We start from the raw sequence: 23,954 nt of genomic DNA, 5'->3' as shown, positions 1-23,954 counted from the left end.
AGTTTACAGAATTGCTACAAGTGATGCAATTTTCAACTAACTACTTAGTAAACATGTTTCATTCTACATTCCTTTCTTTTTAGGCAAATACAATCCTTCCTCACTCGCATAGTCATCATTTGCACTGCCTACCAACGCTTATGAACATGGCAGCATCCTTCGATATCCCAAAAGAAAAAAGGCTGTAAGAAATGTTATAATACTGTATTAAATGCCGACAAATGCTGAATACTTTTTGAATTTTAGGTCTCTAGAATGTATCTCAGCTAACAAACTGTGATGCCATCTTCTCTGGTAAATGTAGAAAAAGTGTGTACACTGATCATGTTCATACCCTCTTCTCTTGATGTTTGTTTAAGATAGTTTCCATGTTTTGTTAGCATCGAAAAAACATCTGACTGTATTTGGTGATACACTTATGTATCTTCTATATATTGTGATTTTGTTGCAACACATGCTTTACATTCCTCGGAAAATATACTCGCGCATTCATTATGGCAAGGTAGATTTTATCAGGTCGAGCTATTTTTAGGACAGACTTGTCTGTTCTGGCGAGTGATCTTGTTTTAATCTCATCATGAACTAACTGGTGGGTCGTTGCTAACTGATTATTTGTGGTTATTGATGGGCCACTTTTACATTACACACCCCTAATAAAGGGCTTTTCTACCTTAATGCATTGAGTGAATATTGTTATGGCTTCCCAGGATATAACGTGAATTCTAACATGCTACCGGAAAAAGCTTAGCTCTGCATTTCTTTGGCATTTAAAGTTTGCAAATACGTAGCCTCTGTGTGTACTTAGAAATTATTGAAGAACATTGGAATAAATATGGATTAGAATGGATTACCCGGATGCAATTTAGATTTTTGGTGTTTGATTTCTCCAATGTATGCTTGCATAGCTGTTGCGGCTCGATTCTGGTGGGTGACGCCCCCCAATTAGTTCATGATACTTCTATTTTCGTGCTGTGCCTCCACCCCTGCCCAGTGACTTCCCTCCCCTCCCCCCGCCGCATTCCACTCCTGTCGGTGGAAGGCTACAACAATATCTGCCAGCCTGGAAAGACATCACATCAGACAGGTGGATGCTACAAATAATTCAGTCAGGTTACTGTCTCGAACTAACATCTACCCCCCAAACATGCCACCCAAACAGCGTCCAATGTCACAAGAACATTTGATACTGCTCAGACAAGAAGTTATATCCCTCCTGCAGAAAAATACAATAGAAATAGTTCCACTGTATCAGCAAAACAAAGGAGTATGCTCCTTGTATTTCTTAATTCCAAAGAAGGACGGATCTCTAAGGCCTATTCTAGACCTCAGACCCCTAAACCTGCACATACAATCAGACCACTTTCATATGGTCACACTCCAGCAGGTCCTTCCACTCCTTTTACAAAACGACTTCCTTGTTATTATAGATCTCAAGGACGCCTACTTCCACATTCCTATCCACACAGCGCACAGAAAATATCTCACATTTGTACTAGACGGTCAGCACTACCAATTCAAAGTACTCCCATTCGGAGACACAACAGCACCAAGGGTGGTTACCAAATGCCTAGCGGTAGTAGCAGCACACATAAGAAGACAGCATATTCACGTCTTTCCATAGCTTGACGACTGGCTCATAAAGGCCAGCTCATACAGCCAGTGTGTACAACACACTCACGCACCAATTCAACTACTCCACGACTTGGGATTCACAGTGAATCACACCAAGACACATCTACAACTGTCCCATGTACAACAATTTCTCGGCGCTACAATAAACACCCAATTGGCACTAGCCTATCCCTCTCCAGCCAGGAAAACAAGTGTACAAACTCTCCTAACAAAATTCAAACCGCAATACTCTCTTCCAGCTCGAGTGTTCATGCAGCTCATAGGAATGATGGCATCCTGCATATTCATAGTACCTCGCCCAAGACTACAGATGCGTCCACTTCAAGAGTGCTTAGCACGTCAATGGAACCAGGCTCAAGGTCAATTAACAGACTTAGTGTTGGTAGACAGTCAGACTCATCACTCTCTGCAATGGTGGAGTACGAAAAACCTTTCAAAAGGCAGACCGTTTCTAGAGCCATTTACTCAAATAGTCATAACAGCGGACGCATCGCTCTCCAGCTGGGGAGCTCGCCTACTGCATCACACCATGCAAGGCAGGTGGACTCCACATCAATCACCTGGAGTTACTAGCTGTATTTCTAGCCCTAAAAGGTTCCAAAAGCAAGTATCAGGCAAATCTGTCTTAGTCCGCACAGACAATATGACAGCCATGTACTACATAAACAAACAAGGAGGAACACACTCTCTACAGCTCTCTGTTAGCGCAGCAGATATGGAGATGGGCTATACCACTAAAGATCTTTCTCTTAGCCCAACATGTTCCAGGAGTACAAAACACCATAGCAGATCTACTAAGTCGACAAACACAGCAGATCCACGAATGGGAACTTCATCTACAAGTTCTTCAACCATTCTTTCAACTGTGGGGGCAACCTCAGATAGACGTCTTCGCTACCAACGAAAATGCAAAATGCCCAAGCTTCGCCGTCAGATATCCACACCCGCTGTCTAAAGATACTGCCATATGGATGAACTGGTCCGGAAAATTTGCGTACGCTTTTCCGCCTCTCCCACTACTTCCGTTAGTGGTACACAAACTACAGCAACATTTCCTAAGACTCATTCTAGTTGCTCCAACTTGGGCCACCACGCTGCTGCAACATTCTGTGGTACCACACCAGAAACTATGCCTATCTCCACGCTTATTAACGCAGAACCATGGAGAGATCAGACACCCAGACCCAGCTCAGCTCAACCTAGCGATCTGGCTCCTGAAGTCATAGTTTGGTTACCTTAACCTCCCTCTAGACTATATGAACTTTATTAAAGAAGCTAGACGTCCCACCACTAGAGCATGTTATGCAGCTAGGTGGAAATGGTTTGTAATATACTGTCCAAACAACCACATCAATCATTTAGATGTGTCTATTCAACACATCATAGGATACCTATTACACCTTCATAAGTGTAGTTTAGCGTACACGTCTATCAGACTGCGCCTTGCTGCCATTGCAGCATACCTACAAAATAGACCACATCTATCTCTTTTTAGAGTGCCTGCCATAAAGGCTTTTATGGAAGGACTCAAAAGAATAATCCCTCCCAGAACACCACCTTCACTAGTGTGGAACTTAAACATTGTTCTCACACGGTTAATGGGACCTCCCTTTGAACCGTTTGTGATTTGCAATTTTTAACTTGGAAAGTAGCTTTCCTAGTAGCTATTACTTCTCTCAGAAGTTAGTGAACTACAAGCATTCACCATTCAAGAACCCTTTCTGTAAATGCACCATAATAAAGTGGTTCTCCGTACTAATCCTAAATTCCTTCCAAAAGTTATTTCACCCTTCCATCTAAATCAGTCTTTTGAGCTGCCCGTATTTTTCCCGCAGCCACAAACAGTCGCAGAAAGAGCTCTTCACACAAGGATGTCAAAAGAGCATTGCTTTACTACATTGAAAGGACGCAAAGCTTTCGTAAAACAAAACAACTCTTTGTGTCTTTTTCACCACCACATAAAGGTAACCCCATATCAAAGTCTGGGATAGCTAGATGGATTGTCAAAAGCGTACAAATCTGTTACCACAAAGCTAAACGTACGTTATCTATTCCTCCTAAAGCCCATTCTACAAGGAAAATAGGGGCTTCAATGGCATTTTTAGAGAACATTCCCCTAGACGACATATGCAAAGCAGCTACATGATCTACACCACACACATTCACTATTGTGTTGATGTGCAAACTAAACAACAAGCTACTGGGGGCCAAGCTGTACTAAAAACTCTGTTTCAAACCACTGCAACAGATACTGGTGGTCGCCGCTAAAGTTGGGTACTGCTATACAATCTATGCACAGTGTGTAATCTGCAGCTCCTATGCCTCGAACGGGAAAGGCTACTTACCAGTATGCATCTGTTCTTGACATGTAGAGCTGCAGAGTTACACACGCCCACCCGCCTCCCCGGCTACCTTTATCTGTTCCAGTATTATCTTAATTAGATACAAATTACATGGACATCCTTACTTTTCTTGTAAAACTCCATCACTTCCCTAATGGCGAAAAACAATCTGGGGATGGAGCCGATGCCCATGCGCAGTATGATCCAAAGGAGGAGTCACCTATCCTATGACTGAAGAAGAGTGGGGTCTGCAATCCTATGGTCACCCCAGATTTTTGCTTTTTGCTTCACTGGTTTACGACTTTCCCTGGCTGTGGGCCTGCTAATCAGACCCACAGCCTAGCTGTTCTCTCTCTAAATTGACAACCATGTACTTTAGGTGCATTTACCAATTGGTACTGGGCCACCTTATCAGTCCCTGTACAGTGTACCTTAGGTACCCAGGGCATAGGTGTACCCAGGGCCTACCAGGGGCTGAAGCATGTATTATGCCACCCCTGGCTGGCCATCTAAAACAGACACAACTGGCTGCACGACAGCTGGGGCAAGGTGGTGTAATCACCCTTTGCTGTAGATCTAGTATACCTATATCTAACCCCAAAATGGACACATATATTCCTATCAGTCACTCCTATGGCAGGCCTTATCAATCCTGAAGGCAGAGTGCTTGGAATTATGTGAGATGGTGCTCTGGCATGAGCTGAGCCCGTTTGCAGCTTGCGGAACCAAGTCCTAATAGCTGTTCCATGATAACGCTATACCATATACTCTTAAGTGCATTATAATCCTCGCGGTTAAATGCTAACTCTGGTATAACGTTATCAAAACATGTCGAGTAAGGTGTCATACGAATTGGAATACTACCCCCTCGCCAATTCTGGCGACGGGGTTAGCATTCCACCCTTCTAGAGGGGCACGACATGTATGTAACTGTGAACCCCGGTTAAAGTTAACTCAAGCCTTGGCATCACAAAATGGATGCTGCCACCACAGACACAAGTCTGACCTCCTGCTGCTGGGAGTCCTTCCAGCGAGGGTGGCTTTGACAAAGGGTTTCCTGCCTGGGGAGGTGCTAGCACCACCCCAGACCGGATTTTGTATATTGAGGTAGGGAGGCCTGAAAGGAATGAGACCTGCCTGGGGCACACATGGTGCCCTGTGCATACACCGGTTCAAACCAGTTGCTGGGGCACTCCAGCCCCAGCTCTGGCGGGAAACCGGACAAAGGATAGGGGGTGTAACCACCCCCCTTCCTGGTCCCACCCAGGGGAGGGACCTAGTCAGTAGTGCAGCCCCCTTTAGCAGGATAAAGGTAGGAGCTGGTCCCATTCCAAATTAGATTAATCCTGAACTACTCTACAAGATGAAACTCTGGACTTCGACGTTCTGCTCCACAGAAGACTGAAGAAAATCTCCCTTGTGGGCAAGGAGTGTCCACCCTGCAACTGCAGGCACCATCAAGCGTCCAGCGGCTTCACTTTGTCGTCTTCCCTCGAGGATCCAGACTTCAGAGCCCGACGAGACCCGGATTCCCAGACCTCTCCGACCTCTACCTACATCTGCAGCACAGCTGAGACCCGTGGGTGCGACGAGACACGTGGGACCGGCCATCGTGAACGAACCTGCACTTCGCTTCCAGCCCGACTCCCGAGGTAAACTCGACCAAGTGCTTTGGGGACTGAGAAGCCCCAGCCCCGAGCAGCCCCTGCACCGTAGATCAGCCCTCCAGCATCCATGAGATCTGCGTGGGGCCCTTCTGCTTGTTTGCTGCTCGACGCGTTGTCTGGTCACTTGCCGGCTGGCTAGTGGCCTCCTAGACGACGACCCTTTGAATCTTTGCTGCTGGTCTGGTTGCTCTAGACTGGCCCTTGCTCCCTTCCAAAAGAGGGGCACCCCGGACTCTCCTAGTCCGCACCAGACGCTTTCTCCACTCACCGCGTGGGTTGCCTTTGCCAAGGCCTGTTGACGCCGATTCAGGATCCAACACCGCCGACAGCGAGAGCCTGCGTGGGACAGCTCGTGCCTCCATCCTGGTCGTGGAAGACACCTCCTGGTCCACGTGGCTGCAGAGTGAAGTGTCCACTCTTCACCTGATCGCGACGACGACATCTGGTTTCTTCCTGGTTCCACATCGGTCACTGGCTAGTGACTTTGAACACTGTCCCCTCTGCTTTCAGGTCCTCTTCTTCACCGATCCACCCTTGGATCGCACCGGACATCTTCCTCCTGGTCGCCTGCAGCATCTTTTCTTTCAGGCTCCATTGACTTCAACGCGAGAACCCGACACACTTTGGCACCTATGCACCCGCAGCCTGTCGGAGAGGTAACGAGAGCATTTTGGTGCTCAAGGGTAGTTTAACTGTCCTAGTGTCCAGTTCCACAGTCGTTGTTGTCCTAACTAGTCAGGATTGTCCGTATTCACCTTTAATTTGAACTGTACTGTCCATAGACGTTGTTACGCATCTCGCGTGTGAGTTCACACTCTGCACACGCGTTCCGTGGGCCTCCTATTACTTACCTAGTGTTAGGGTAGCGTGGTCCCAACGATCCTACAGCCTCTGGACAGCTCCATTCCTATTATCGACTTTCACATTCCACTTACTTAGTATATGGTTTGTCGTGCCTCTAGGGCACCATTGTAATTTTGTGCAACTTATCGTATTTTTCGTAAGAGATTGTCATGTGCTTAGCCCTCTGACCTCATAAAGAGTTCATATATCAGGCCAACTTCTCACAGTGACTTCCAAAGACTTTCTAGAACAAAAACAAACTGCAAACATCCGGGCCCAACACTAGGTGGCCGGCCATCTGTGCACAGTGTGTAACTCTGCAGCTCTACATGCCAAGAACAGATGCATACTGGTAAGTAGCATTTTCCTTATGCATTCACAGCATGGTAAATATTCCTTTTGCCATTACAATTTTAATATGAAATAATTGAATGTAGCTTCTCTGCATACATGGCAATAAAAGCTGTTCTGAGATAGGGGATCTCTGTGTATAGTCATAATCTAGTGAATAGTCCCGCCCATGTGCGTGGACCCCGGAGCAATCAAAAATAATCTCTTAAGGTGTCGAAAAATGCAGAACTGCACAGACCCTTAAGAGAGAATTAAAGACAGATAATGCAGCCTATATCCACAGGCTACACTGTCCAGTACTTCAACTAGAAATTCCACCAAAAATCCACAAACAGCACAGCCTGTCCAGATTTCTCCACAGAGAAAACCTTGCCTTAACAGCAAAAACCCTCTGGAATGATAAAGAGGAAGAAATGGACAGACAAGCCCCATAGGCTGCTATTATGTGGCTCAGAACAGGTTACTGTGCCTTTAAGAGAACTTTCCAGAACTTCACAGTATCCCAGAATGCACTGCAGGTCTCTTTTACTTTCAGTTCTTTTTTCCGGCTCCTGCAAGCAGGACCCTGGAGCATTGAGCTCTCCCTTTTCAAGGGTTTATTGGTGATTTTTTCACTTTTTTCAAGTTATTTGAGTGCTTTTCTGAAGTACTTTGGTGGTTTTTCTTCCTGTTTGTCTTTTGGTGCACTCTTTGATTGTCAATATGCCTGCATTGAGTGCTCCAGGAAGAAGGCCAAATCGGACCCACACGAGGTGTGTATCATCTGCCTTCCCTCATCTCATGTCCCAGAGGAGTGTGACATTTGTCAGGGCTTTTCTAGCAGGACCCTGAGGGACAGAATGAAGATCAGGCTTCAGGGTCTGGAGGACCGAAGGCTGAAGGCACAAGGTGGGTCTGGAGGGGCTTCCTCTACCCATGCTGAGGCCTCTGGGGGGCTCCCCAGGGGCAGGAAGACCAAAAAGCGTCCCCATTCTCCATCTGTGTCGATTGCACCGACTACGGCGTCGAGAGGGATGACTGCAGTCTGTTCCCCGTCTCCCCAGGGCTCTGGGTCAAAGCGACGTCGACGTTCGGCATCGAGGGAACTGAACAGACCGCCGTCGAGATCTCCGGTGACGATTTCGTCGTCCTCGTCTGAGTCGTCGTCGAAAGGCCCGGCATCGGTGCTCGCCGTTGAGGCGACACCGCCATATGCTGTCGGCGAAGAGGAGGAGATCGTCGTCGAGGACAAGATCGCCGTCGAGGCGAAGGCATTCGCCGTCGAGGAAGAGACGGTCGCCGTCGAGGAGAAGTTGCTCGTCGTCGAGGGGCCGAGAGTGTCTCCTGTGGACGACATCAGCACGTTCCAGGATGTTCTCCTGAGGGGTGCAGCAAAATTGGGAATCACGGTGACGGCTCCAACACCCACGGCGTCCGTGATTTTTGAGACGCTTCATAAGAAGCATTTGTCTCGCCCTTTACTACCGCTAGTACCAGGGTTGGTAGAGCCCGCGGAGGAGCTGTTCCTCACGCCAGCAGTGACGAAGGCCACTCCCTCCCGGCTCCTTAAAAAGTACAGGACCCCGGATTCTGACCCGGCTTTTCTGCGGATGGATCCGATTCCGGATTCTGTTACAGTGACGGCGGCCAGGAAACAACATTCTACCTCCCCGTCCTCTACTGTACCTCCTGATAAGGAGAGCCGATGGAGCGACTCAGCTGGCAGGAAGGCCTGTGGGACGGCATCTACGGCCATGAAGGCGTCTAGCGATGCGGCTCTGCTAGGGCGGTATGATCGTGCCCTGTGGGAATCCCTCCTGCAGTTCACGGAACTCCTACCACGAGAGAAGAAGGAGGATTTTCAGGAGATCCTGAAGGTGGGGAAGCTGGTATCGAACCAGGTCATCAGCGCGGCTGCTGATGTATCTCTTTTGGCGACCCATGGGTACTGTCATGGGATCAACCAACGGCGCCATGCTTGGCTTAGGCTCACATCACTCAAGCCGGAGGCTCAGCAGCGGGTGGCCAATCTGCCCTTCTCGGGTGAAACCCTGCTTGGCAAGCATGCGGATGATTAGATGGCCCGCATGAAAGCGGAGGCCGAGACCCTGACGGCTGTGGGGTTGGAGAAGCCCAAAGAAAAGAAGGCCTACCGCCCGTTCCAGAGACGGTTCAAGGCACAGGGCAGAGGGCGAGGGCAGGCTTCGGGACAGCAGCAGCAACAACAGCAGCAGTTCCGGAGGCCCTTCCAGAAGCGCCAGAAGGGTAGAGGAGGCCAGCAGTCCTCTACAGCGAACAAAGGCCCAGCTGGGTCTCGACCCTGAGCGGTTACTTCCCCTTCATCAGTTACCCGCTCCGGTGGGGGGAAGCGTTCAATTTTTTCTGGCAGAGTGGAGAAAAATTACTCAGGACAAGTGGGTGCTGAATATTGTTTGCAATGGATACAGTCTTTGGTTCACCAGCCCGCCTCCATCAATTCCACCGTCAGCTCGCAGTTTCAGCTGCGCGAGCTCCAGGATGAGGCCGATATCCTGTTAAGGAAAAGGGCGATAGAAGACGTACCTCTGTCTCAAAGAGGAAGAGGTCTGTACTCCCGGTTCTTCCTGGTTCGCAAGAAGGACAAGAACGAGTTCAGGCCCATTCTGGATTTACAACAAGCAAACAAGTGGATTCGCAGAGAGAAGTTTCGCATGCTGTCGTTGCATCAGATTTACCCTCAGTTGCAACAGGGAGACTGGCTATGTGCTATAGACCTACAGGATGCGTACTTCCATGTGCCCATTGCACACAAACACAGGAAGTTCCTGCGATTCCAAGTCGGCGCCAATCATTATCAGTACACAGTACTGCCATTCGGACTGAAGTCTGCGCCCAGAACATTCTCGAAGTGCATGGCAGTGGTAGCCGCACACCTCAGGAAGAACAAGGTGTTTGTCTACCCGTACCTGGACGATTGGTTGATCAAGGCCTCCTCCTTCTCGGAAGCTCAAGCGCACTTCCAGAAGACGTGCGTTCTCTTCAACAAACTGGGGTTGCACATCAACATGTCCAAGTCGGTCCCGACTCCAGTCCAGTGCATACAGTACTTGGTAGCCTCCATCAATACGCTGTCAGCAAGCGTGTCTCCTTCGGAGGAGAGACGATTATCACTCCTTCGGAAGGCTCAGGCTCTTATGACCACTCCATCTACAACAGTGAGGACGGTGTCTTCTCTACTGGGGTCGATGGCCTCTTTGTATCTTCCTCACGCCACACGCACAGCTGCACATGAGACCATTGCAGGAGTGCTTGGAGGATCAGTGGGATCAGAGGAAAGGATCTTGGAACGACAAGATACGACTGTCTCTGCATGCTCTTCAGTCTCTGAAGTGGTGGTGTTCAGTGGAGAATCTCCTCAGAGGGGTTCCCTTCCACAAGGACATTCCCACACAGACTATCGTGATGGATGCGTCTCTCCATGGCTGGGGGGCGCACTCCGGAGACTTACAGACACAAGGAACGTGGTCCCCGGCGGAGTCCACGTACCACATCAATTTCCTGGAACTCAGAGCTGTTCACTTGGCACTGAAGGCCTTTCATCCGTCCTTCCAAACCAACTCTCTGCTTGTGCAGACTGACAATACGACCACGATGTATTACCTCAACAAGCAGGGGGGCTCGAGATTGCGCACTCTGTCGCAGGAGGCGCAGGCGATCTGGCACTGGCTTCTAGCCAGAGGGCTGACGATAACTGCTACCCATCTGCCAGGTGTGCGGAATGTTCAGGCCGACGCACTGAGCAGACTGATTCAGGAAAACCATGAATAGGTCATAAACGACGAAGTACTAGGAGAAGTCTTCGCAAGGTGGGGGACCCCAGACGTAGATCTGTTCGCCACCGCCGAAAACAGCAAATGCCGAGACTTCACCTCCAGGTACTACCAGCAAGGGACGCTGGGGAATGCGTTATGGATCAACTGGTCGAACAGCTTTCTGTACGCTTTTCCACCCATTCCCCTGATTCCGGCGGTGCACATCAAGCTGTCCCAGTCCAGGGCGCGGATGATCCTGATTGCCCACGGAATGGCCCAGACAGTGGTGGTTCACAGACCTGCTTCACCGGTCTCTCCTTCCTCACATACGGCTGCCGTGCAGGCCGGACCTTCTCACGAAGTTCGGGGGGCAGTTGGTGCACCCCAACCTCTCGTCTTTGAGTTTGGCGGCATGGCTCCTGAGATAGTGCAATATGGCCATTTGAATCTACCAGAAGATTGTATGGACATACTGAAGGAGGCTAAGCGACCTTCCACTAGGACTTCCTATGCTTACAAGTGGAAGAGATTTTGCATCTGGTGAAAGTCCAAGAACTATGACCCAACGACATGTAAGGAAGATGTTATCCTTCCGTATCTGCTACATTTTGCGCACTCTGGCCTTAATGTCCATTCCATTAAGGTTCATCTCGCTGCGATGACTGCCTACAGGAAATGCCCTTCACAGACTTCCTTCTTCCAGATCCCTGTGATCAAAGATTTTTTGGAAGGCTTGAAGAAAGTGTTCCCTCCTGTCCGGCTTCCTTCTCCTTCATGGGAATTGAATGTGGTGCTGTCCAGATTGATGAAGGAGCCTTTTGAACCTATTCATAAGGCTTCGTTGCAGCACCTGTCCTGGAAGGCGGCGTTGCTCGTGGCCATTACATCGGCCCGCAGGGTGAGTAAAATTCAGGCGTTGTGTTGCCAAGAACCTTATACTGTATTTCATGCTGCTAAGGTTGTTATGCCTACTCACCCTAAATTTCTTCCAAAGGTTATATCTGATGTTCATGTTAACCAGACCATAACTTTACCTACGTTTTTTCAGAATCCTTCCTCTCCAGCGGAAAGGTCCCTGCATTCCCTGGATGTTAGGAGGGTGTTGAAATTGTATCTGGATAAAACCAAGGATATTCGTAGGTCAGACCAATTGTTTATCAATTATGGATCAGTCAGGACAGGTCTTGCTACCTCCATTTCTAGGTGGATTGTGTCCTGTATACAGTTGTGTTACCAAAAAACTGGTAAGACCTTAGGGGGTAAACCTAAGGCTCATTCCACCAGGGGCAAGGCTGCTACGACTGCCTTGCTCTGTAATGTTCCAATTACAGAAATCTGCAAGGCGGACACTTGGAAGTCGGTCCATACCTTTGCTAAGCATTACTGCCTGGACACTGATGCCAGGGCAGACGCTCAGGTTGGGCAGGCTTTGCTGCGAAATCTGTTCGCACAGTAGTGGTGTTATTTCTTTTGTCCCCACCGCCGCTTTGGTGTGGGGATGGGCTTGCCATTCTATTCACTAGATTATGACTATACACAGAGATCCCCTACTACAGAAGGAGTAGTTTCTGTCCTGTATCTCCAGTTCTGTAGTAGGGGTATCTCTGTTATACTCATAAGCGCCCGCCCTCCTCCCCGGTGGAGAGAGATATTCATGTAAGGAATGCTACAGGTCTGGTGTGTTACGCCTTCAAAAAGAACTGAAAGTAAAAGGGACCTGCAGTGCATTCTGGGATACTGTGAAGTTCTGGAAAGTTCTCTTAAAGGCACAGTATCCTGTTCTGAGCCACATAATGGCAGCCTATGGGGCTTGTCTGTCCATTTCTTCCTCTCTATCATTCCAGAGGGTTTTTGCTGTTAAGGCAAGGTTTTCTCTGTGGAGAAATCTGGACAGGTTGTGCTGTTTTGGTGGAATTTCTAGTTGAAGTACTGGACAGTGTAGCCTGTGGATATAGGCTGCATTATCTGTCTTTAATTCTCTCTTAAGTGTCTGTGCAGTTCTGCATTTTTCGACACCTTAAGAGATTATTTTTGATTGCTCCGGGGTCCACGCACATGGGCGGGACTATTCACTAGATTACGACTATAACAGAGATACCCCTACTACAGAACTGGAGTTACAGGACAGAAACTACTCCTTATAGCTGATAGTTTATTTGGTCCTGTTAGGAAATAGCCCCCCAAAACACTGTTGAAACTTCATGCTTTCGCTCTAAATCATTTGTGATGCATGGCTTCAAATGATGGGTTTTGTTTATACAGTTGAGTTTACATATTCGTCGCCATAGAAGCCATTGTTGGTAAATTGAGTGGTGATTCTGCACACTTTCTTAGAACGGTTGTGTGTATTTTAATTCGTCACATTTGTTTTTTTATCTGAAAAATATTCTTGCTCTGAAATAGTACAGCCTGCCAACCATACGGGAAATAAAGTAATCACATTAAAATGTGTGTTGGGCACATGTGTTCCTGGTGACAGAGTAGTTGGTCCCCATCATTGATAAGTCAGAGTAGTTTGGACACACTCCGCTTTCTTTCATCACGTGCTAAATTGCTGAAGAAGGCATTTGCGTAAAGAGTACCCCCCATACTCTCCACCACTCTGGAGTTTTTGAAAATAGGAATACTGTTTTCAATTAAAGAAGCTAATTATGGTTTCCAAGGTCGACTCCCGGGCTACGGTCCGAATTTGAACTGTGCAATGTTGAATGATATATTACCTAAGACGGGAAAGCTCAGCAGCCCTACACCCTTCCCTCAATTTCTTTAGTGGGGGCTTATCCCTGTCATGACTGTACGCCCATGTCAATGTAAAAGCGAACACTGTGCTGAAACCTAGAACGCGGCGCATGGAGCGGGAAGGTGCTGCAGGTGCCATTGTTGACACTGCACCTGTGTAGTAAATTTAAATTAAAAAAACTATTTTTGGGTGCCGAGTGCACAATAAAAGAAAGGCGCAAGTGCGCAATATTAAAGATAAATTGCGTTGTAAAATATATATATTTTTTACTTCCACTACAACCACTCCCATATGACCTCTAAACGTTAGAAATTAACTTCAATTAAAGCGCGGCGGAAGGGGGCAGCTGGCGGCGGCCGCCATTGTTCACTGTACGCCCATGTTGCTGTAAAAGTGGGCAGCGTGCTGAAACCTAGAACGCAGGGGCTGCATGCGGCAGGCGCCATTATTGACTGTGCACCTGTGTAGTTAATTTAAATTAAAAAAGCAATGTTTGGGTCCCGAGTGCACAACAAAAGAAATATTGAAGATAAAGCGCGGTATAAAATATATATATTTTTTACTTATTCTTTGACCGCTTAAACGCGTCCATATGATCTCTGAACATTACAAATTCACTTTAATTAAAGAGCAGCGGGAGGGGGCTGTGGGCGGCGGCGGCCGCTGTTCACTCTACACTGTACACCCATGCTGCTGTAAAATCGGGTGCTGTTCTGAATTCCAAAGTGTGGTCCCAAGGGCGGAAGGGGGCTGCGGGTGGCGGGCACCATTGTTGACTGTGCGCCCTTGTGGTTAATTTAAATAAAAATAAAACTTTGGGTGCCGAGTGCACAACAAAAGAAAGGCGCGAGTGCACCATATTTAACGCGTTGTGAAAGAAAAAGAAAATAATCTTTTATTTACTCGATGGCCCCTCGCATAGCATGCCGCTTCTTGTGAGCGGTTGGAAGCGGTGAAACAAGGCTGGTTTAAAAAAAAAAAAAAACTTTCGGGAGAGCATGTCCTGCCTGCAACAACTGGTAAGAGAAACCCTTTAAGAAAAAAGTGCTCACAGTCTGCAATTAAAACATCCTGAGTAACAACACAAGTAAAAATGCCAGTCCTCATTGGAGGTTACACAAGTAGAAAATGTGGTACTAAGGAGGGACTACTAAGCCTATTGCTGAATGAAAAGCAATCACTTAGAAGGAACAGTAACAGGAGCCAATTGAAAAGATGGGTGGAGCTTCAAGTCCATAACTGAATAAGGCATGTCTCAAAGAGACAGCGCAAGTGCTGCCTAGGCGAGACCTAAAAATGTGGAAAGGTACTGTTACTCCAGTATTGGAGCTTTCATAGATTCACATGCCTGAATCATTCCCCGTCATCGAGACAGTAGTCTCCGGTGTATAAGAAAGCAATGCTTAGTTGTATAGCAAACTGAAAAGAGGCCTAGGCCCATTTCCCTTTTGCAACCCGTAACCTTTGTTATGTAAAAGGGACCAAACTTGTCTCTGGACCAATCAGAGCTCCTCACCCTCTGAAACACTCCTGAGAGAACATTTTGCCCCTTAGATTTTTTACCGCACGTTGTGCTAGTAAGTCTCCTTTGAGCTCTGCTCAAACTCTATTTTCAACCTTTTTGAGTAGCTTTTTTCTTTCATCTTCATCTGGATTTGGTAATACTTTGGACTGTCTTGAGATACATTCTTTGAAGAATGTCTGGGAAAGAAAAGAAAGGTCTATTTATAGCCTGCCACTTGTTCAAAGAAAAGGCTCTACACCGATGACCCACATGCAGACTGCATTTACTGTTTATACCCGGATCACCAGGCCAAATACTGCAAGGTATGTCGCACTTTCTCTAGTAAGACTCTGAGAGATCGTGAGGGACGCCTTTTGATATGGCCTTACTAAAGAATGGTGATGGATTAAACCCAGATCAGTTGACTGGGGGTGAGTGTTTAATTTGTTCAAACGCTCCGTCCATCATCCCCTTTTGTATCGCCTTTTGATATGGCTACAGAAGCTAAAGGCCAGAAAGGAGGTTATCTCTAGTGACAGTGATGAGGCATCCCCCTCTACATCTAGGAGTTCTCAAAAGAGAAGAAAATCTCCTCATACTCATTCCTCAGAGGAACGTCCTGTGTAGGCCCACAAAAAGACCACTCATGGGTCTTCGGGGCGTCGTCCTTCAAAATCTCCTCAATTTAAGGAAAATGAGAGTAAAGGACATACTTCTGGAGAAAAATCGTCAAAAAAATCTACTTCTGAGCCATCAAAGTCACCTCCTTAGGTCAAAGAACCCTTCAGAAAGCCCTTCAGAAAGCCTGAGGAAAAATCTAAGAAACCTGTATAGGCTGGGATCGTCAACTAAGAAACCATCGTTGACGACGAAGAGAGAGGTAAAGAAACTATCAAAGTCACCATCATTGCCTATGGCGGGGTCCTCTCCGTCGACAGCGTCGACGTTGGGAGTCGACGCCTGTAACATCGACAACGAACACCAAAGGGCCTTGACTCTACTCAGTAAGGCTGAGTCAATATAACAACAAAACAGATCAAATGCCAGTACTGAGTACTATTCCCTAAATCATCTAATATCCAGACCCATGAAACTAAATCAACAGGTCCACACTGTTTAAAGTGCCATTATTCATTTTAATTGGCAACAAGCTTTTTAATTGCTTATTACAAAACTCTATACACATACAAAACTTATATATTTAGAAAAACCATAAAAAACAGACCTAATGAAAACCTATACACCACAGAGACACTCTCAATCACTCAATACATCCCCTTATTCCTTCCCTCAATCATTCTCAACATAAACTGCATTCAACCCTTTACAATACGCACACGCCTCACCGGGTCAGGCCAGGCCTGACTAGTATAACTTAAAGGTGGCCACGTACCAAGGAGGTCTACTCCAACAACAAAAGTCAAACACCCAGACAAAGCAACTACAATCTCACCAAGGCGCACACCAAAATCAAGGCTTCCAAAGTCTACAATATACCACAATTATTTACAGTGCACCAGTGGACCACATAATTAACAACTAGGTTTGTTTGTCAAAAAACAACAAAAAGGTTGCCGCGTTTCGAATCCAACAGGTTACAGGGTTCTCATCTGGACTACAGAATCTAAAAAGAGAGAAACACATGCTCTTGTTTAGTTGGGAAGCATCTACATCTAATAGGTCAAGAAACACCAGCCACGGTTCATGCAGCCTACCTTAGTCAAACGACAGACCCAATCTGCTATATCAGGAATGAAGCATTGAGGGAGTGTCTAAAAAAGAACAGATAGATAACAAAAACAGTCTTACAAAAATTGTTATGAAAATTCGTACTATATAGTCTCCTTACAAGTTGTTTTAGGTTGCTATTAACAACTTACAGAAAGGGGTCTAAAGTGAGTCTTCCACCATGTGTTTAAGCTTTCAAGTTGCTAAAGCGAATTCCGAATCACCTGCCAAGTAATGACAAGCTTTTTAATGCTGGATAGTATTCCAATTATAAAGCCGCATGCTTATATGAAAGCAACCAAGGCATACCTTTTCAATGCATAATTCAAGAGTGTATCGGGCGATTTCCGATTGCTGTATTCAAATTTCAACCCAAAACTGTAAACAAACCAAAGAGTCTTTTAATTGCTCGTTGTTTATAAGAAATCCGTTGAAATATTAAGTTTAAAATCATCGCCCCGCAGTAATCACCTGAATAATCCACCTTCAGAGCTTTGGAAAAAAGCCCGTCCGCCTCACTCGATTTCTGCAACAGACGCGGTACAACGCGATGCTTTCTGGGAAAGGTAGCTGGGTAATGGAGTTTAAAGAGGCCTTTTCACGCTAAACTTTATTGACAACTTTTAAAGACAGACATGCCTGTCATCTATTGGCACCTTATGTGTAATTTCGAAAACGGTCATATCTTTCAACGTGTGACGTCTCCGATATTCCGAAACTCATTTTATCAACGAACTATCTATTGAACCGCGGTAACAAAAACTTTGTGCCAAAACCACCGCGACACGTCACAAGGCTTTCTGGGATCCCACGGGCCATTGGCAATGGAAGTTTCAGAGCCTTATTCTTTTTTATAAACTACACTTTCTTGCAACATCGACAACCACGCAAATCTTCTGAAGCGATAGTGTTGTATCGTAGTCCAATGCCTCTCATTTATAAACACAACGTGTCTGAGACATGCAACCTGTCTACCACCATATGCACCGCACTTAGAAAAACTCAAATTCACTGAAAATAGACCCGAAAGTCATGCCCAAAAGGAGGGTGTTTCATTGACAAGCCTTACAAACAATCTTCTCAAGCATGGAACATACCCACACACAGTTTGGCGAAAAAAGGGGCCAATTTGGATGGATACTTGAATCCGGTTAACCAGGTTGCGATGTCACTTCTTTCTGCGTGATAATAGTAAAGCAACCCTCTCATCCAGACAAGCAGAGCCACACAGTGCATGCCCTATTGCAGTTTAAATATTTCGGAGACTTCATTCAGTCCATGGATGGCTGTATTAAATTTCATAATTAGAAGAGCCTCCCGTTGAGCCAACCAGGCCTCTGGATCACCACTCCTGGCATCTACCTCAATTTTGGATATTACAGTCCATTTCAGATCTCTTTCAAAATACCTTTTGATTTCCAATGGTTCTCCTGAGGAGCATTCTCTACGTTTCTCCTGATTCTTGACTTATGTTGTGTCATTCTTTGGCGAATTTCCTGACTGGTTTTTCCCATGTATAGTTTAGGGCAAGGACAAAGGATTCAATACACCAAATTTTTTGATTTACAATTTGTAAAGGTTTCGTGTTTTCAATTAATACCTTTTGTGCGAAAATACTGCGCCTTCCAATGTCTGATCGCAACATGAACATGAACCACATTTATGGTGTCCAATGACAGGGGCTGGACCGACCAAGCTTCTAAGAGTCACTCTGTCAGGATTCAGTAATTCTGCACGCACAATATGGTTGGCAATGCTTTTCTCCTTTTTGAATGCGAAAAGTGGGGCTTGCATCAATGCTTTGTCTAGATTTTTAACCAGATGCCAATTTCGGTTGATAATTTTCTTCAAGTGGTTAGCATTCGGACAGAATGTCGTGACACACACTAGCCACTCTGTCTTTGGTTTCACTTTTTTCTCCAGTAGTGTCTCTCTAGGCACCCACCACGCACAACGCAACGCATTCTTCAGTAGTTTCTTAGGATAGTCTCTATTAGCCAAGCGATCCCTCAACTTATTTGCATGGAAAAAGTATTCATCTTTGAAGGAGCAATTGCGACGAATTCTAACAAACTGACCAAAGGGCAGATTTTGTTTCAAGCCCCTCGGGTGGTTGCTTGTGTAATGTAGAGCCTTATTCCTGTCCGTTGGCTTCCTGAACAAAGTGGTTGCCAAACCGCCCTCCGAGGGTTATACTTCAACATCCAGGAAAGTAATCCGATTTTTAGAGGAGTTGCAACTAAACTTTATGTCCTCTGTGCTGGCGTTTAGCCAGCAAGAAAAAGCACTAAGCGGTTCCTGTGTTCCAGACCATATCAGAAAGACATCATCTATGTAGCGCATCCAATTGGAAATGCACTCTTGGAAAGGGTTGATCTTATAGACTAATTTCTCTTCATATAATCCCATGAATAATACTGCTAACTCTGGCCCAAAAGGACACCCCATGGCGACTCCCTTTATTTGATAAAAGAAGTCAGATCCAAAGCTGAAGCAATTCTTTTGTAATGCAAACGTAGCCAATTCGATCATAAAGCTTGTGGGTACTCTAGTTGGTTTCACTCTTGTTTCCAGAAAATATGTAAGTACCTCTAAGGCATCTTCCTGAGGGAATTGAGTATACTACATCCATTGTTACCATGATGTCCTTAGTTCAAATTCGGAACTTTCCAGTGGTCTTTATTGACGACCCAGAATATATAAAGGGATATAGTTATATCGAAACCAAGTGTAGTAGGGACCTTATGGTCCTGACGGTGGAGACGGCCCATAGGATTTCACTAAAACAATTGGAAGAAATAGCATCTCTTGAGACAGAGATCAAAAATAACCAACTTATTACCGATGCCAAAACCCTGTTGGACAAAGTTGAAAAAGAGATTTTGGAATTTAAGGACTACACAGTGATTCAGAAACGGAATAAATTCGAGACTGATAAAAGACGTCTCACTTGAGAATGTGTATCCGTTTCTACAACCTGATTTCTATACACGTGCGGAATCACAAAGGTTCCTTTCTGATTTTCAAGGTAGATCAAGAAATAAATTCCTCACCTTCTCGGATACGTCATCATCCTCAGGAGGTGAAACAGACAGAAGTGACTCTCGTGCAAATTCAAACAAAAGAGGCAATTAGCCTCAACAACAGAATCCACCTCCTTTTTTAGGCCGAGGCCAACAAAGACAAACAGGACGGAACCGATACAACAACCAACCATGGGAAATGACCACCCGGAGACAGTACTACAAGAACTAAGGCTGTCTCCGGTTTTCAATCTGTCAGACAGTGTGTTGTCGGATGCCGAAATCGCTGTGTTGGAAAAAGGGCTTTCATTTGTTCCATCGAGACCAACGGACTTTGTTAAGATGAAATTAGAGGCAATGGAATTCTTCCGAAAAGTCTGCCTAAAAACATTTTTTAATGAAAACCTTTCCCCTAGTAACTCAGAAGTTACAGGCATGCGGAAAAGAACAGGATTCTTTCCTCCTTCGAATAAAATCCCCAAGGAGGTAGTGACATTTGAAAAAACAGTATTGTCCGCAATTGTCGAAATGGAAAACCAGAGACAATATGTGAAATAAAATTCCTGCCCATGTAATCCCTATGGTTTCCCTGTTCACTAACAATATCCAAGAATCAACATGGATATTGCAAGGCCATATCTGATCATGCAGATATTTCCTCACAGGAGATATATTGCACACTTCCTTGGGGCTAAAACCTGCTATAGGGGTCTCTTGCCTATATCCCATGCAGTTTCTGTGGGCATGGCACACAGGGATGTGAGTCAAGTCGTCTGCAGTGGCAGCATGCATGGCCTTGTTGAGGGGACCTTCGGTTGGCACAATTTGTGCTGCTACCCTTGGGGTCTCTCTTCAGTGCCAATGTCCTAGGTCCAAGGCGTGAATGTATGATGGAATTCCGCATGCGTTTATCATGCATGCCTCAGGGACTTAGCACGCATTTGCTCTGCACGCAAGTCATTTTAACGACTTGCCTGGAAAGGGGGTGGGGGGGTTATTGGAATAGTTTAATTTACAATTCCAATTCCAGTCTGCGTAACAGTAGGGAAGGTGTTGGACTTTAATTCCAACACCATTCTACCATTGCGTCCCCCTAAAGCAAGTTGTTGGTAACGACTTGCAAGCAGAACGATTGCGTTGTAAAGATGCATTTGTTCTGTTGTTGGCGCTGTGAAGGCACAGCGTGATTCCGGCTTCATTCTAAAGGACGTTTCCCACCAGGCGTAGCATGTGGTAGGGACTTAGATGGGGTACTGAAGTTGTGCCAATTGGGAAATAAAAGGTACAGTTAGGGAAAGGAGCTCTGGCACAGGGGACCTGGTTGGTAAGGACCCTTTACGCTTCCAGTCAAAATCACATCATTTTTCAGGCAAAATGTTGGTGCTAACCAGGTCCAAAAGAGGCACTTTCCTGATGTCGAGTAGGTTATATATGTCGCTAGACCTGCAGGTCCAGTAAAATTTTTATGATTTTTCTAGGCCTGCTTTGTGTGTTAACTGTGATAAATTAGCTTTTGCAGCATGAATCTTTTCTGGATTCACAAGCTGTGCGTTTTTTTGCCATCTATTGGTTGGGTCTGGAATTCTGCACTATCCTGTAGTCCTACTATTTTAGTTTTTTTTGTTCCTGTGAGATGCACCCCCCCTCCTCCCCCCCTCCGCCCATTCGCGGAGCATCCTGTGGCATACTGCTTCTCCCGAAAGCTCCAACCTTTGGTCAAGTGTTTGAGGTATGTGTGGCTGTAGATCTAGTGTTGATCACTTCCGATGGCAGAAAGAAGTCTTCCGAGTCACAAGGGTATAGTGACTCCTCCTCTTGCTTGCAATGCGCATGGTCCTCTACTCCATTGTTAGATTGTTATTTCTGCTGTCGGGGTTGGTCGTGGACTCCTCTGCTCTGTATCAACATCATTGAAAAACTAGCATTTAGGCCTGTGCCGTCAGTATTGTCATCGATCGCGGTTACTGATAGCTTGCACCGGTCGCCCATCAATGCGTTCCAGCCGGCCGATGCCCGGATTGCCTGCTCCATTTGCGGAAGATCCTCCTTGTCCAAGTTCCGTTCACACCATGCCCTTCTGGTGATGGATCAGACACTATCCACGCTACCACTGCAAGTTCCCACACACCAGCAAACACCTGTAACTTGTGCCTTTTCCCTGATCATCAAGAATCCTTCTGCGAGGCATGCAAAGAAGATGCTGTGCAATAGGCACGCAAGATGCCTTGACATACCCAGAAGAACTGTCAACTACACTTCGGATGTTTTTGGGTCTGAGGAGTACCACCAGAAGGCCCACGCTCCAACCTCCGCAGCGGATGAGGACTCCTTCTCGCACTGCGAATTTCGGTGTCTAAGCTCGAAATACAGGACATTCCACCTGGGCTAACCGTGAGTGCCTTTTCCCATCCATTCCTACCATGGTCTCAACAAAACATCTATCCCGGAAAGTTACACTTCTCATTTCAATCACTTTACTCAGACATGTCAGTGAGCTTCAGGCATTAACTCTAGATTAACCTTTTTTCCAGCTTCATAAGGTTCAAGTGTTACTACATACCAACCCCAAATTTCTCCCAAAGGTGTGCTTCCCAGTTCCACTTAAATCAATCAATTGAGTTACCAGTGTTCTTTTTCCAAACTGACTTAGTTGAGGAAAGAGCTTTACACACACTGGATGTTAAAAGAGCTCTTATGTCCTATATTGACGGAGCACAATCATTTAGGAAAACACAACAACTCTTTGTTGTGTTCTCTAAATCACACAAAGGTAAAGCCATTTCAAAATCAGGTATTTCATGTTGGATTGTAAAAGGTATCCAAACTTGCTATGCTAAAAGTAAACAAATTCTGCCTTCCCTCTCCGAAACCTCTCTCGACTCACAAAAGAATAACTTCTGTGGCTTTTTTAAGGATTATACACATGCCTGACATATGTAAGGCAGCTACATGAACCACACTGCATACATTCACAAACCATTCTTGTGTAGATGTCTTGGCCGGACAACAAGCCAATGTGGGTTGAGAAGTTTTAAGAACTTTATTTCAAAGAACTGCACCCCACACAAAACAGCTTTACAGTCAAGTGAAGTCAAGTTAGAATTTATATAGCGCACTACATACCCATAGGGTCTCAAGGCGCTTGAGGAAGGGGGGGAGGTTTACTTATCGAATATCCATGTTTTAAGTTGTTTTCTGAAGGCTAGGTGGTTTTGAGTGAGGCGGAGGTGGATGGGAAGGGAATTCCAGGTCTTGGCCGCTAGGTAGGAGAAGGATCTTCCTCCCATGGTGGCTTTGTGGATGCGCGGAACAGCAGCGAGGGCTTGGTTGGACGAACGCAGCTGGCGGGTGGGGGTGTAAAAGGAAAGGCGCGTGTTGAGACAATCGGGTCCAAGTTCGTATAGGGCTTTGTGTGCGTGGGTGAGGAGACGGAACGTTATTCTCTTGTTGACGGGGAGCCAGTGAAGGTCTTTCAGGTGAGCAGAGATGTGGTCTGTGCGAGGGATGTCTAGTATGAGTCTGGCTGAAGCATTTTGGATGCGTTGGAGTTTTTTCTGTAGTTTCGCGGTGGAACCGGCGTAAAGGGTGTTTCCGTAGTCCAGACGGCTTGTAACCAGTGCGTGGGTGACCGTTTTTCTTGTTTCGGTGGGGATCCAGTGAAATGTTTTTTTGAGCATGCGTAGGATGTTGAAGCATGAAGATGAGACGGCGTTGACTTGTCTGGTCATCGAGAGTGAGGAGTCCAGGATGATGCCCAGGTTCCGTGCGTGGTCCGTCGGTATGGGGGCTTTTCCTAGGGCCGTTGGCCACCAAGAGTCGTCCCAGGCGGAAGGGGATGAGCCTAGGATGAGGACTTCCGTTTTGTCCGAGTTCAGTTTCAGACGGCTGTGCTTCATCCACTCGGCTACTTCTTTCATCCCTTCTTGTAGGTTGGTTTTGGCGGTGGTTGGGTCTTTGGTGAGTGAGAGGATCAGCTGAGTGTCATCAGCGTAGGAGATGATGTTGAGGTTGTGTTGACGTGCAATGGTTGCGAGGGGGCTCATGTAGACGTTGAAGAGGGTGGGGCTGAGAGATGATCCTTGCGGGACGCCGCAGATGACTTCGGTGGCCTCTGACTTTAAAGGGGGGAGGCGGACTCTCTGAGTTCTTCCAGCGAGGAACGAAATGATCCAGTCAAATGCTTTTCCTTGAATTCCGATGTTTCTGAGGCGTTGTATCAGGGTGCTATGGCAGACTGTGTCGAAGGCTGCGGAGAGGTCAAGGAGGATAAGGGCGACTGTGTCTCCGTTGTCCAGTAGTGTTCGAATGTCGTCTGTTGCTGCGATGAGGGCGGTCTCGGTGCTGTGTTTGGCTC

General features: G+C 46.4%; 1 protein-coding gene across 3 annotated transcripts in view; it reads left to right on the top strand.

Annotated features, from left to right (window-relative positions):
- The window catches only part of RICTOR (RPTOR independent companion of MTOR complex 2), a 1,600,666-nt gene that overhangs the window by 361,544 nt on the left and 1,215,168 nt on the right, over nt 1-23,954 (top strand). For all 3 annotated transcript variants that reach the window (XM_078674985.1, XM_078674984.1, XM_078674983.1), the window contains exon 16: nt 84-184. In XM_078674985.1, the coding sequence (XP_078531111.1) occupies nt 84-184 (101 nt within the window). The remainder of the gene's footprint in view (nt 1-83; nt 185-23,954) is intronic.

Source organism: Lissotriton helveticus, chromosome 2_1, assembly GCF_964261635.1.
Source record: "Lissotriton helveticus chromosome 2_1, aLisHel1.1, whole genome shotgun sequence".
Taxonomy (NCBI): Eukaryota; Metazoa; Chordata; class Amphibia; order Caudata; family Salamandridae; genus Lissotriton; species Lissotriton helveticus.
This window is presented reverse-complemented; position numbering and strand designations above follow the sequence as displayed.